This window comes from Bacillus rossius, chromosome 1 (genome assembly GCF_032445375.1).
Source record: "Bacillus rossius redtenbacheri isolate Brsri chromosome 1, Brsri_v3, whole genome shotgun sequence".
In the NCBI taxonomy this organism is placed as follows: Eukaryota; Metazoa; Arthropoda; class Insecta; order Phasmatodea; family Bacillidae; genus Bacillus; species Bacillus rossius.
The window spans coordinates 365,403,820-365,419,775 of NC_086330.1; the positions used below are offsets into that span (position 1 = coordinate 365,403,820).

General features: G+C 40.4%; 1 protein-coding gene across 2 annotated transcripts in view; it reads right to left on the reverse strand.

The window, feature by feature from the left end:
- LOC134528369 (serine/threonine-protein kinase par-1) overlaps positions 1-15,956 on the reverse strand; it is a 100,188-nt gene that overhangs the window by 42,323 nt on the left and 41,909 nt on the right. For both annotated transcript variants that reach the window (XM_063361938.1, XM_063361939.1), the window contains exons 2-12: positions 15,436-15,543; positions 10,835-10,913; positions 10,618-10,738; positions 9,009-9,160; positions 8,505-8,570; positions 8,263-8,393; positions 7,834-7,955; positions 6,371-6,594; positions 5,598-5,784; positions 3,300-4,850; positions 131-260 (exon numbers count right to left, since the gene is read on the reverse strand). In XM_063361938.1, coding sequence (XP_063218008.1) covers positions 131-260; positions 3,300-4,850; positions 5,598-5,784; positions 6,371-6,594; positions 7,834-7,955; positions 8,263-8,393; positions 8,505-8,570; positions 9,009-9,160; positions 10,618-10,738; positions 10,835-10,913; positions 15,436-15,533 — 2,861 coding nt within the window. In that variant the 5' untranslated portion in view covers positions 15,534-15,543. The remainder of the gene's footprint in view (positions 1-130; positions 261-3,299; positions 4,851-5,597; positions 5,785-6,370; positions 6,595-7,833; positions 7,956-8,262; positions 8,394-8,504; positions 8,571-9,008; positions 9,161-10,617; positions 10,739-10,834; positions 10,914-15,435; positions 15,544-15,956) is intronic.

Sequence of the window (15,956 nt, forward strand, 5' to 3'; positions counted from 1 at the left end):
TACTTGTCAGTTAGGAATACGATTCAGCAGGAAATTTCTTACTGTTGGTTTATTAATTCTGTCGGACTGTGGTTTTCCTCCCTGTCGCTAAGCTGTCGTGGGACGTGAAACGGGTGCTGAGGGAACTGACCTGTGCTGGGGTGAGGGGGGAGCTGCCGCGACCGGGAACGCCACTTCCGACCGCTGGGTCTTCAGCCTGTTGGGCGTCATGGGCAGCGTCGCCCCTCCCACCATCTGGGCCACTTCCGTGCGGAACTCCACTGCCACACACCGCACGATGTAGCCACACTCGGCAGTCAACAAGTACCACGGTTTGCAAGCAGACAATGATCACCGCGGGGAGTTTGGCACTAGCATTTAGTTAACAAGTATCTAAGAGCCGGCACGAGGAAAATGTACATGATCAACTGAGTAATGAATGTGCATTATGCACTTAACCCTAAAATGAAACTGGAAATAACACTAAACATCTGCTACCAATTATTTCCATTGAACTTGAAGTACGCCACTGCTACACCTCAGACAAAGTGGGGGGAAAAAAACTAAAAAGAGTTTTTAAAATCACCTAATAAAATAAAAAATCGTAAGAACTAAGATAGCCGTAAGAAATATTGAATTTACTGTTTTCAAAGGGCCTTCATTTGGTATTGCAAAAAACAGAATTGTCCAGATAAGAAATATTTGGCCAAAAAACACAGTCTGGTATCAAACCAGAACACAGCAGTTAAAGGATAATTGATAATTAATAATAATAAAGGAAGCAAGCAAATATGATGTAATTTTAAGTGAATTATTTAATAAAACTGTCTCACACACAACATTGAGTCATTGAGTGTGTCATTTTTATTACATTATTTCATTTGCAAGATATACAGTAGAACCCCGATTTAACGAAGTGCTACGGTTACCGAAAATGTTTACTCTAAATCGATGTTTCGTTAAATCCGATTTACCGATTTTCAATGACCCCCGCACTCATAATCGCGTACCTACGTTTCCATATCGTAGACAGGGTCGACGCTGATATCTTGTGCTGCCGTGCTATCTCAGACTTCGTCAACTTTCCATCTTCAACGTTTTTGATCTCGCTCGTACGGCCCCCGGTTCGTACGTACACCTCGGTCGTACATACAGATTTTTAGAAACCGTGAAAAATGAGGCATTAAAATAAATTTTAAAAATATGTAAAGTGTAAGAAATACGTTAGTTTATTAAAATAGTCGCAACCTGCAGCGTTTATAACAAAAACGAGCTACATACAAATTGCGTCACAGTAAAAAATTAAAAAAAAAAGGCCGCAAATTGATGGAAATTTACCGTCCTTAGCGCGCCGTACGCGGAGAAAGGTCATTGTACTCGGTCAGCTGCTGTTACGGCGCGGCGTGGCCGACGGCTGATTCTCTTTGTTCGCTCAGCTGCGCAGCACTTATAAAAAACGTATTCCAAAAACTAAACACCGCGCACAAAGCTCTTACTGAGAATATAGAGCTGTAGCAAACCGTATGTATTCGGTACTGAGTAACGGGTGCGCCATCTAGTAACGAGTAACGAAACGTTACACACGGCTGCATCTCGTTACTCGCATTTTTCGTATGTTTTACGCATGCGCGCACATATTCGATGAATTTGCGTTACAAAGAACGATGTTTGTTTATTAAGTAAAGTATAATTTGGAAATTCGTCGTCATTTTTTTTTTACTGTTTATTAAAGGTATTGTGTGTGTAGACAAAGTTTGAGATTGGAACAGAAACTACGTAAGAAAGTATTGTTTACAAATTAGAAATATGTATGTTTTTGTTTTTTATTATCGCGCATTTTCACGTTTTTTTATTATTATCTTAAAAGAGATAATATAAAAAAGCCGCATTAATGAGATTTAATTGTTTCTTGGTTAACAAAAACTGTTAATCATCAAATATTGTTAATTGTTAATATGTATTCTATTTATTATTATTTACGCGACGTCGTAATGTACGCGTACGCAATACGACTCGATTCGTTGGTGCAACATAACATAGCTTTTTAATGCGGTTTCAGAAGTAACGAGTAACGTAACGATACGATAGTAACGAGTACTAATTGTTATAGTAACGAATACATACGGGTACGCTTTTTTTCGTTACTTTTACACATCTAGAGAATAATGATAATGGCGTATTGGTGTGACGTGGTCACAAGTTGAAAAAACCTGGAGGATGGGAAAGGGAATATTTGGAAACGTGTGATTATTGGCTAGCACTGTTACTATGCGGGCGTATTTGGAAGATAACGTGGTGAGACAAGCCAGGGATGGAGAAGGGGGAGGGGGATGCGGACAAAGAAACCCTTCATGACGTCATGTGTCGCGGACAGTCTATCCAGGCGCGCGCAATGGCACGCACCTACGCAATTCACAATTCAGTTACAGCGCCCGGAGTTTTTAAGCAATTTGAACAATTTTTTTAATTTTTTCGTATTTGGACAGATGATGCAAAGGCACATATTAATGTATAGTACCTCCATTCCATTACTGACACCACAGAGTGTATTTTTTAATAAGATTCCATTACTATTTACGTGCATTTTTTGGAAATCTATATTATTATTTTAATAAATTGCTGATTTTTGTTGGTTCCTGAAAACCTTTACGTTAAATCGCTGTTTTCGTTAAATCCGTGTTCGCAAAATCGGGGTTCTACTGTACTTGCATTTTTGCCACCAAAGAATATTTGAATTTGTTGTTTGGTCGCAAATGTTGTAACCATATGTTATTTCTACCATAAATGTTATTTGCGAGATGTAAAATCTCATGCAAGAGATCATAATTACAAACAATTAGGTGAATTTTTATCGTATTAGATAAGACTTATTAAATGTCTATAAATAACACTCTTAAACTGAACAACACACTATTCTTAGAGCGTTGCTGATGTGCTTTAAATAACTGCTCATTTACCAATTGATCCTATGAAAAACATGTTTCTAACTACATTGCATTATGTATGGTAACAATAGTAATGACTTTTAGAGAGAAAGGACAAGAAAACAGACATTAATACTTAAAAAAAAAAAAAAAACTCTAACGTTGGGCCACATGATATTTTCGTCAGGAGTAGCGAAGACATGTGTCTTATGACTGTGACCTTGTTTGTTCAATCCTGTATGGTCGACAATTAAAGTTTTATTTTGTTTTTAGTTGTACTTTGTCCAGTCTCATTCAAAGTCTGTACAACTGTTGCCAGACATAATTAGTACCTCAATGGTATTTATTCTAATTCTGCACTATAACTACATTTTACATATGTTGGTAGTGGCTAACCTAAAGGCACTTTGCCATTGGGGTACTCCAGCTTGATCTCTGCTTTTGAAGTCTTCCTCCTCGGCAACGTAGCCGACTTGAGAGTGATTTCGACTTTCGAGGACTTCTTTTCTGGGGTCGCAGCATCATTTCTCTCTGGTTCAATCTTCTTCTCGGGCACCTGCGTTGGTGAGGCCGGCCCGCTACCCATAGCAGGCTTCGTCTTGACGGCAGGAACCGGAGGTCTTCCTGGGGCTATCCTCTTTACGACGTCAGCTATGTCCTTCTTGTTCTCCTCCGATATGGCGTTGCTGATTATCTCTCTCGCCTCCTTCAGCTTCTTCACCCTGGCCTCCGCCTGCTCTGAACTCTTGTCCTGGATTCGCAATGCAGGGATCAGCTTCAAATCTAACTCTTCTTCGTTTTCTGCGTTTGCCAAATCACTCTTACCATTCACCATGGTTTCTGGCTTATCTGCTGATTCAGCTCCTTCGACTAGTTCCGTCTTATTTGATTTATCAGTATCTTTCAGCGGATGCAATTTACTGCTCTTTGTATCTTCGCCATTCCTGGCAGAAGCGGCAGTACTGGCAGCTGCAGGAACATCGGTGCTCGTAGGGCTGCTTCCGTTCATGACGGGCTCTGCCACTTTCTTCGCAGTGGATGACTTCACCGGCCCAGGACTTGGGACGGACGGGCCACTCAAGGACGATTTCCTCTCAAACGCCTGCTTGGCATCGCTCACCTTCACTCCCGGGATGAACATTTTCTTGGGTTTCCCACCAACTGGTTCTGACCCACCACTCAGAAGACTGTTGAATTTTTCAGCTGTTTCGAATATCTTGGAACGGCGTCGCTCTACCACCCTGGTGGGGGAGGCCATGTCTTCCGGCGTGCTCGCGCCAGACTTCTCCGGGCTGCCCAACTTGCCAAGGGTCAAGTCACTCTTGTTCTTCTTCGTCTTCGTTACAACCTTCTTTGGTCCTGCTTTCGTCGCATCTTTCCTACTTTTAGCTTCGTTGTCCTTCTCACTCGCCTCAGCAGCAGTCTTATCATCACCTTTGTCCGCGTCGCGGGGAACCTCCGGTTTCCGAATGTCAACTTCTTTCCCCTCTGCTTCTCCGACAGATGGCTCGCTGTCAGCAACTGTGCTCTCCCCCTTCACCGAGGCAGCTGTGGTGTCCTCGTCCCTGCTCGGTTGTTCCTCACTGCCTTGCTCGCCACGCACTGCCTCATCCTCAGTCTTGCTCTCAGGTTCTGGTTTGTTCTTCTTCTTGACAGTCTTCCTGGCCGGGACGTCCTGGACCGGGGACTCCAAGGCAGGACTCTCCTGGTCGTCTGGCTCGACTGGCGGTGGTTCTCGCTCCTCCGCAGCGGGCAAGGCTGTCGCACCCTCTGGAGGTACATCCACGTCCATCTCCTCGCCCCCTTTCAGCGGCACTCGCTGCGCATCATGCTTGCTGCTGCTGCTGGATCGGTGCTGTCGCCGCTCCGAGCTGCGCTCCCTCTCCCGCCGCCGACTGCGGTCCTTGCGCTTCGCTCCCCCTCGTGCCGCATCCTCCGTGGAAATACCTGGCAAAGTACTTGTTCGTAAACTCTTCACAGAAACAATCAAAAACACGCAATTAATCCTACAAAACACAGTAACTCCAACAGTTACTGGGCATGCACACCTCGTAGCCCCTGGGAGGAGTGTTCAGTACAGATCGGTACCGGCTGTGCCAAGTGAGAGCAGGACAGAAAATGTGTAGTGAAAAGCATGTCAGACAGAAGCTATCACACACTACCATAACAGGCATAACGGCAAACGAATGTGTTTCTCCTTTCTCAGTCAACAGCTGGCTGATGTAGGGATGAAAGGTCTGAATTATAAAAACAAGACTTGAACAAGTTAAACCAGTCCTAGTGAAGCCATTCATTTAAAATTCCTTATTTTTATCCACTAAAATATTTGTAACATAAATTAGTATCTGGGTTACTCACCTTTAATTTTATTTTTTTAAAATTCTAAGTTCCAATTAAAAATAACTAAAATAAATTTAAATTAACAGTCAAACTACAATCTTATCGGAGAGAGCAATATAAATATATTCAATTATTTTTAATCTAACAGTTAAATATAATTTTGTACCCCAGAAAACATTTTTTTTAGAGTATGAATGTAGACAATCGATAAATGTTAAAAATGATTTAATACAGAAGTTGCAAATTATAGATTATTAGTGATTCGCGCAGCTGAGTTACATGAAATGGCATTCACACGAAACTGATTCTTAACTTCCTCCTGCACCCTACACACGAGCGAGCGTCAGTACCGACCTTCTTCCAGCTTCCTCTTGGGGGCGTCCTTGTAGTCCGCACCCGTGCTGCCGCGCCGCTTGTCCGCCTGGAACTCGCGTATCTTGCTCTCGACGGTCGGGTGGTCCAGCTCCATGAGGCTGCCCACCGAGTGGGAGCGCGCGGGCGCCCCCGCCGTGCCGTCGCTGCGGATCGAGCCGTCGTCATCCTGGACACAATCCCCCGGGCGTCACTGCCTGTCCATCTGCACTCGTTCCTTCCCCGTCCCCACCGGCAGAACTGCCCTGCACACGCCGCGTAGAAGAAGTGTGCACACATTTAGGAATTATAATTTCAAAACGTTCACATTGTAATGACCACATGTATTACTCACACGCTATTAGGGTCAATCTTGATTTTATATTCCCCTCACATATTCCAATCAAATATACTAATTTTTTGTATGGTCATAATGAATTTTATTGCATTTTTTTTTGTATTACAAAAACTGCGGTTTTTTTTACTTTACACTTTTTGTAGTAATTTTTGGGTTTTTTTGGCAATGGAAAAATTTTCATTTGCCAGAACAAAAAAATATTTTTCTTTTGTCATGTTCTCACGTTGCACGAAATCCAAAGATAGGTTTCTCGTTATGCCTTAGTCGGTCCTACTGCAGTCATCCCCAACCAAAACAAACTCTCCTGAACTCATGACAGCTGACCTCGCAATAGTGAATGGTACAATGGGAGTACGAGACAATGCTACCAAAACCGTCTGTTGGATAGGTTTGCCCCCAAGAGGCAAGACAGACGTACCTCGCCGCCCACCATGAGCTTGTCGCTGCCGACGCCAGGGCCCGGAGGAGCCAGCGACAGCAGCAGGTCCAGCCTGACCGGCGTCTGATTGGCCAGCTCCTCCGCCACGTCCAGGCAGCTCTCCTCGTGGCCCTGGTTCACCCACCAGTGCGAGCAGATCTTCTCTATGTCCGCGCGCCGCGCCGGCACCACGTTCAGCATGTCCTTGATCAGCGGCGACGCGGCTGCACAGACATCACGGCATGTTGTCGGCTTGCTTCTAAAACCTCGTAAGTCCAGATTTTCCCAGTTTTATACTCTGGATGTGTTTGGTGTATTTTTTATTTTTTCATAGTGCATATGCTGATAAAACCTCGTAAGTCAACTCTACTTAGTCTCTTTTCTATTCACAAATTATAAAACCTCGTATCTTTGTCAGTAGAAACCGTGCTCCAAAAGCTCAAAAGTTCTCCCGTAAAATTGACTGAAATGGAGTTACGAGGTTTTAGAAGAAAGCCGATGATGTGTTCCTAAGAGGGAGGCCATCCAAGTCACTCGCCCCCGTTCCCAGCGGGGGCAAATCCGAGGTTTTCCTCAAGTGGTAAATGTGGCGGACCCTGCCATTACTCCTGTTATCCAAACGTGCGTACTCCAGCAGTTCTTCATTACCATCTCATCGCTCGTCGCCACTGCTAACGACCCACATGTCAAACAACGTTATACTCCAATTCAATTCATCTACTTAATAAAACTATGTAACACTGACTTATTTACCGACAACGCACAGCTTAAACTGGTGGGTCTGGCAGCATGAAATTTTGCATAGGAGTTACTTATATAACGTAGGAGAGCATAAGAAAGAATTTTTTTCAAATTCATTCCCTAAGGGGGTTAAATACAGTATGAGAGTTTGTATGTAAGTTTGTCATTTTTGAAGTTAGAAATATGGAAATTGGTGTTTAGGCATCTGTTTACAAATAGAAGTCAGTTGTATCAGCATTTTTGGTGATTAGTCAGAAATGAGAATCAAATACTTTGCCATTGAGCACGCAAGGCTAATATGAAATAAATTCCTGTAATGTGTCAACTTCAAGTTAAGCATAGATTGGCAAAACTGATATTTAATTCCCTACTCAACCAACCATATGACACACACACACACACACACACAAAAAAAACTATTTCAGGATTTTATAAAGATATTTTACAAATTAAAATAGACATGAACAAGTTTATGTATTTTAATCATGTAGCTATGAGCATACACAATAATGTATGCATGAAATAATTATTGGAAAGTGTAATTTCACCCAGCAATACACTTAATGTGGGTGCCTCCACTATGGTTTTAACAAATATTAGGGTAACAAAACTGTGAAAATTTTTCAAATACTAATCTTTTCTACCTAAAATTGATGTAACAAATTTTAATTAACTAGCTATTGCACCCAAATAAATTCAAACAAGGAGGAAAGGGCACTCACGTGACGGTTTCTTTGGTTCAAAATAGTCTCCATTTGATATCTGACGCACCAGGCGCTTGAAGTTAGAGCCATCGAACGGCATGGCCCCGTACACCAATGTGTAGAGAAGCACACCAAGTGACCTGCAAACATACAAACATGATTTTCTTGCTTCTGTGAGAAGACCGTGGGTATAGCTTGTTCCCCGCACGAAAAGAAGACTACGTTCGACACGCCCGAGGAAATAAATTAAGACATGCAACAGTCTAAGGTCCAAAATTACAAAAACATTACAAGTATAATTATAGAAGCAACATTGCACTAGCATGATGAAAAATCTTGTTTCAAGCAACGAAACAATATACAAAATTCTCTAATCTTATTCTACCCCCCCCCCCCCTTTTTTTTCCCACAATTATATTGAGAATGAATGAGACGTTATAAAAATACCAGCAATCCACTTCGGGGCCGTGATAAGGCGTGCCCTTCACTATCTCCGGGGATGCATACAGAGGACTGCCACAGAATGTGCTCAGTAACCTCTGGTCATTGAACACATTCGACAGCCCGAAGTCTGCAATCTGGGCAAACACAAAGACGCAATGAGTGCTTGAAGAAGAACAACATAAAATACATAGGCATTAATGAAACTCCGAATGAAAGTTTTAAGGAATAAGAGCGTCTGTACTTGCCTTAGCACTTCCGTGTTCATCCAAGAGTATGTTTTCTAGTTTGAGATCTCTGTGACAAATTTTATGCTGAAAAACACAATAATCTTCAGTTTGTTATACAAGCACACACTAGTCACAAAGAAATGATATAACGATGCACACAAGATAGCTTGTACGATATAAGAGACCAACATTAATAACATACACAGAGGAAAAATAAATAATTTTATTCATAGATAAATTTGCTTGGAGAAGAAAAGAATTTTTTTTATGTACTAATCTAAAACAAGTAAAATGTCAAAATTACTCTACTATTTACACCTGATATTGCAGCATATATTTTGTCAAGTCAAAATACAAAACTATACGAAGAGTGTTCTAAGAGCGTAACATCCCTGAAGTAACCAGGATTGCAAGGTGTGGATGTGAGGTACCCGACTAAAGCTAGGATGGGGCAGTGACGGACTGCACGCCAGCTGGGGAGAAAGACTGCCTCCTGGGAGACGAATGACTGTCCACACGTACCTTGTGGCAGTAGTAGACGGCGGTGGCTATCTGCCGGAATATCCTCCGCGACTCCTCTTCGGTCAGCACCTTCCTGTCGCTCAGGTAGTCATAGAGCTCGCCGCCCGCAGCGTACTCCATCACCAGCACCATCTTCTCCCGGTTCTCGAACACTGCGCACAGCACACTGCGTCAAGACACGGCACGCCGGCTGGCGCTACCACTGCGCAGTTGGCTCACACCGCAGTACCTCCACCTGGTGTTATACACATGCATGCAAACCATCCTTCTGTTTTTAATGTGCATACATCTCCGCTTCTCAATCATTTGTTTCCAACGAGTCAGTCCTCTGTGAATGCATAGCGTGCATATGCAACAAGATTTTATGTTTTTTTTTCTAGGCCTAATTTGTTTTTAAAGCAAGAGATTTCGGTGTCATAAAAATAAATCAGTATGTACATGCGTGTTTGTAAAATATCCCAATTTTTTAAAGTAAAAATTAGTTACTAATAACAGTTGCACTAACAAAAAAAAAAAGCAAAAAAAATTCCAATTTTTTTGGTACTAACTTCATATTAAATAATTTAAATTCATTGTATTTTATACATTAAAATATTACATTTTTGTAATCTGAGTTGTGTTGATTAAATATGCTGATTTATTTTATGATTTGTTGAATTTCGGTGCTATATGGAAAGTATTAACTTGTGTTTTGGTATTACATGGTGTATTAACATTTTTTTCGGTGTTATTTAGGCCTTTTCGCAACTCACCTGGCTATGTCCTTAGCAATAAGCAACTTTAATGGAATATAAGTAATTTTTGTGTTGAAAATAGTGAACTACATATTTTCAAAAAATATATGTATAGTTATAACAAACTACTTTGTAGTAATTCTGTGATAAAATAGTAAACATTAGGGCAAAAATTAAATGTATAGTCATATTATCAGTTTAAAAGTAGATTACTAGGAAACTGAAGTTAGATGAAAAATTAGCTTAAGGCGATTCCTATAAGGTACCAATTACGCTGCCAACAAGAATATTGTGATATTATTATAGAGTTGATCCAACTAATATCTTTCTTGTTTCTTTGTTTTAACTCTCTCCAATCACAGAAGTGTTCATGCTAAAGATATGCCGCCATATTCCAATTCAGCCCAACAATTTTTTTTTTGCACTATCTTCAGAAAATTAAATTCAAAATGTACAAACAGTACAAAAAACAAAATTGTGAATGTAAGATGTTATTAATCATCATGAATCAATAAGAAATAAATCAGAACTCAAACTATAGTAAGTTTCATTATTAAAATGCATATAGCCAGTAGAAGTGTCTCAGGAATCATTGGAATTGATTGAAATCATGACTCTGATTCACTGAAGCCTTCTGAGCATGACCCTATAGCATGAAACTCATAACTTCAGAATTTATTATTATTTTCCAGTTACTACAGGCTTTGAGGGTACATCATGAATAGAACAGCAATGAATGAAATGCAATCATGATTCATCCAAACTGGCTCAACATTTTCAATCCATAATTTCTATTATGCATAATATTTTACTACAATACAACATTACATTATCAGGAAGTAAATTTATTTATGAACAAGCTTACATATACATACCCTCATATATGTGGATGATGTTCGGATGCTGTACCGACGACATAATTTGAATTTCACGTCGTATCCTGATCAGGTCAGCTTCTGTCTCTATTTTGGCTTTCTTTATAGTTTTGATGGCAACCTTTCAAGAACAAAGATTTGACGTTAACATATAAGTAATTGCGAACATGAATCATTGTCAGGATAGGATAATATCCACACTCAAACCTTTCTTTACCTCCTGGCCTGTTTCCTTGTTGATTCCCAGTTGCACCTTTCCATACGTTCCTTGCCCCAGTTTCTTGATGATGTCAAACCTGAAACAGCCAGTGCATGTTGCCTGCTCACGGTCTGAACAATCCCACAAACAACATGTTATTAAAGTATTCATTGTTATTTATTTATGCTTCAGGTAAAGTTATACACATTTAATTTAAGTTTGTTACTTCGGTACAAATTTAGTGAAATGAAAGGTACTTACACATGAATTATACTCATGAATAATACATACATTAGTTATGAGTTTATGATACAAAACACTACTACTTGGACACCTCTGTGCATAACATAAAAATAATTGTTTTTTAAGAGATAAGTAGAGAAAAGATTTTATGGTTTAAATTTTAGGCCAAACTTATTTTTAAAATAGAAGATGTCAGTGTTCGTGTTTTAATTTTTTTTATGAGCTCTGATTATTTATAAAGATAGCACAATTTTCAACAAATATGACACCTACTAGTTCAATTATATTTACTTCACCGAAACAGTGTCATTTTGACTGATACATGATGCACTTTAACAAAATAATGATTTGTAACAAGCATGTCAAACTAATGTGAACAATACAAATAAATCAGCAAGTATATGTGCATTTGAAAAATGTACCAATGTTGTATTGTAAAAATTCGTTACTAATAACAGTTGCAATATCAAAAAGGCAAAATTTTTTCCAATCTACTTAGTACATACATTTTAATACTAACTCCATGCTAAATAATTTACATTCATTTAATGTAATATATTAAAATATTATGATTGTGTAGTCTGAGTTGAGTTTTAATTACATATGCTGAATTATTCCATGATTTGTTTGTTGCATTTCAGTGCTTTATTGTGCGTTAACTTGGATTTCCGTGTTATCTCGTCTTTATCGCAATGAACCATATAATGTTGTCCCTAGTGATAAGTGATAAGTAACTATGTACTACAATAGGTACTATCTGAACCATGTTCTCAGACCAGGCTTGCATTGCCGGTGGTGGTTGGGCAAGCAACTGTGGTGGTTCTGAAACACAAAGGTTGGGGTAGGAGTGAACGCAGAAAGATACGAAGCTCGTTGGCTAATGTTAACAGCTACCAGAGCTATCCTCGGCGGGGTGGGCTTATATTTAGCTCCGGAGCACAAACGGTAGATGCCAATAGTTTGGCAGCCTCCCCTGCAGTCATCTATCAAGTGGTAAGACAGCTCACTAGGAAACACTACAAAGTCAACAGCGCTAAAGCGGAGCCAAACACCAAGCTGAGGGAGATTAGGACCCACTTAGAGGTGATCAAGGATTCTCCCCACATTTGTTTCCTAGAATGTTGTTCTTCTCTGTACTGCTAGAGTAACAACACAGCCATCATGAAAACAAGAAAACAGACCTGTCCACCAGTTCAACCAGCTCACGGATGCTTTGGACAGGCGACTGTGTAAGGCCCTTCAGGCGTGACTATCATTCATCACAAGACTAAGATAAGTTTGTGTGTCTGATTACTGATTTGGCATAGTGTTTCGCTGGACTACAAACTGTTGCCACATGCACGTTATCAACCAAGCGCTACCAAATATGCACTTTTACAACCACAAATGTAATTAAGTTTCTCTCCTGCAGAATATAAACCACAAAACATATTGAATACAAAATAAAACTGTGCTCCTGGGGCACCTAACTCTTGAAAAACACAAATTGTTAAAATCATTTAACAAAACAAAGATTGCAAAATTAAGAAAAACTGTTACAAAACATGATTTATGGTTCAAAACAAAATTTTACCTTTAAAAATGGCTATTGTGACCCTGGATCAATAATGTGGTTGGGAACAGAGTAAAAGGAAGGTCCCCCCCCTCCTCCGCCAAACAATTTGGGTGGATTCAGAGTCAGCAGAACTATACTTTAAGCATCACCATAGGTAAATTATGTTGCATAGTAGACCAATTTGATAAAAGATTTTAGTACAACAGGGAAACATTAGCAACATTTCTTTAAAAAAAAAACTACAAATAAAACCAGATAATACGTTTTATGTAGTAAAAAATCAACATGCATAAAATCAAACGTAAAAAACCAAATTATTAATTCATACACAAATTTAATAATGAAATGGAAATGCGAGGATTGGTTTTAGGAGTCTGAACATCTAGGACAGTTCGATTCAGAGACAAACTGAAATAGTGATTATGAGGTGATGTGAGTATACAAAAACTCTGTATGAATAAACTGTTCACCTTGAAATCCCATTTTAAAACACGTATTCTGGTAATATAATAATAATAATAATAAACATCATATAAAATTTCAGTAAGAATAGTAGTTTTCTTTAAATATTTTTTTTGAATACAAAATACACTCCTTTGGCTTCTAACAACCTAACACAGTACTGTAAAATAAAGCATCTCTCCCTCTTACGCCAAGTAGCCATTGTAGCTTACAAGGCTGCATTATTATAACCGCACCAAGAATAGTACAGCATTCAGCAAGCAGGAGTCAACACATGTTATAACAGGACCCGAGGGAGGCGCGCGAGAGGGGGCGGGAGGGGCCACAAGGCACGGTGCACTGGCACGCGCCCAGAACATCATTAGCGCAGAGCAGCTCTGAAACCCCTCTGTTCTCTCGTCTCGTTACGGGCAGCCTGCATCGCAGTAGATTGTCGTCAGATCCAGAGTCAAGGCTTCACGTTCGCGAGGAGGAGACTGCTCCATTGCCCCGGTTCCACTCCGAATGCAACGCACATAGTTACAGAAACAAGATCAAATGTTTCTTAGCCCCTTCCACGTGTGCGACACTTCAGCACGGCTTCGTCCCGGCCACTGTCGAGACTTGGCTCAAGATGAATGAATACTACACGTCAAGAACCTTTGGTATGAAAATCTATTGGATGTATCCATCTAAATTAGCAACCGTGTTCCGATGGAGACGAAATCTTCCGAATATCAGTTTTCTGACTTTGGAGAGGATGTTGAAAATCATTTTGGTCCTTCTTTTCATAAAAATCTTAAAAATCAAACTGTGACGGTTATGGACCAGTAGTTCCACGATGCTCACACAGGCTGCGTTACCCAACAATACCACAAGTATTCAGTAGGTTCGACACACCACTGCCATCAAGTGATCACGTGTAAAGACTAATTTTTTTTTTCCCGGGGTAATTCTTTTCAGCTAATTATGAGGACAGAGCAGCGCCATGCGCGACCTCTTTCGGTGCACACCCTCAGTTGTAATACGTAGAAATAATCCTAAATTAACGTATAATACTTGAACGGGTTTTAACATGTTATGTATATTTGCTTTGCTATATTAATCGACTAACGGTAAATCGACCACTTCCTGCGGCTACGACACCCTGGCCAATAGACGGTCTCTTCCGTTCGCCGTCCGGGGTAGGAAGCATCTCCGCACCTCGCCGACTTCAACCTGCTGCTCGTCACTGATCTGTTAACATCCGCCGTCATTAAGAATCTTCAAACTTTTTCTATTCATCTTCGGGGCCTACCCCGGCGGTAGACTGTTTTAAAGCTCCCCGGAGCGTTTCAAACAGCACGACGATATTTGTACTTTCGGGGACAGGCCACGCGGTGTCCTGGTCAGCATCTACGCTGGAATACTTGCCGTTGGCAATATTAAACTATTTTATACGTAACAACTCCCCGTTGTGTGATTACTCAAGAGTCTTGTCGATGTAGGTGACGGCGCCAATAAAAACCGGATAGTCACCCTGACTCGTTCGCATTCATCTCTCGAACACGAGCTTCCCAGTACAGAGACTGAGGTGTGTGGGGCATCTCTTGACCCACTGGCGGTCGTCTTCGCCGATTAACATAGCGTGCCCGCCGCTGAGAGCGGGCCGGTAAGTACCAGTGTGTCCGCGCAGTAGGGATTCGAGCCTAGCTCCCCACGGAGCTGTAGGACAGGTGTGCCACATTCAAAATAATTACATTTATTAGATTTCTTATCTGTCCAACACAGCGTGCCATTTTTGAAGTGGCAATAGGGGCAATAGGGGCAAAACTTCTGGGTTCGCGTCACCGACATGCTAGTGACGTGTTGCGCCAGACTGGCGAATCGCAGCGGCCTGTGTACATGTATACGCGTATATACACTAATACATTGTATATACTCCGTGTTGGACTCTTTTTTGGATGGGTAAAATCTTGTGAGTTCGCATCACCGACATCCTGTAGTAGCAGTAAGTGAAGTTAATTTGGCCACGTGAATACATGACCTAGGTCTGACATCACTGGTAAGTCAAAGATAGGTAATGAATTTTTACGTAATTTTGACACACCACTGACATCTGTTGTGACTAAAAAATGATGTAAGGATAAATGATGTAATGCTGACATCGTACTGACATAATAAAAAAAAATTCCTTACGTACATTTGACGTAGAAATGATGTCATATTACACATTTAAAAACAAAGTTTTAAGTTTTCACTTCTGTTGACAGTCCCCCATGACTGGCTATTTTTTTTTTTATAAGTATGAGGCATCGATGAAAGAAGCAGGGTTTCTCAGAACAGGGCGAACTGTGTGACAAACACACGACTGCGCGTGTACGCTTGAAGGGTTGGGTACCTCTGTTTCAGCTTCCTTCTGTGGTTATGCAACCGCACCCCTGCTGTGCTCTCCATCCCCTCCATTATGTTGCGAATGCTTGCGTCGCTGACCACCATCTTGAACTACCTGCAACAGCAACGTGCATGGGCTTAGCACGCTTAGCATAGCTATAAGGACATCATAGAAATAATAGCAAATATAATCAACCCTAATTATTCAAGGCAAAATCTTTGTAAAAAGAAACTACTGTAACAATTCGTTTTAGTTTCTTTTTAAACACCATTATTGCACTAATCACCAACAGTTTTTCCCATCCTTAATATAAACATAAAATTATAAAAAAAAAAATAACTTTTATAAATTATTAATAAATATACATTAATGAACTACTTTTCATCATGTTTTCCTATCATTTCGTAATTCACCCTAAGAAATGTATATGTAGTCAATAAAAATGGTTTACATTGGGTAAAATCATGCAATGCACATGTTTATTTTAGTTGTACAGTGACATCTGATCTAATCATTCTTTGATTCAT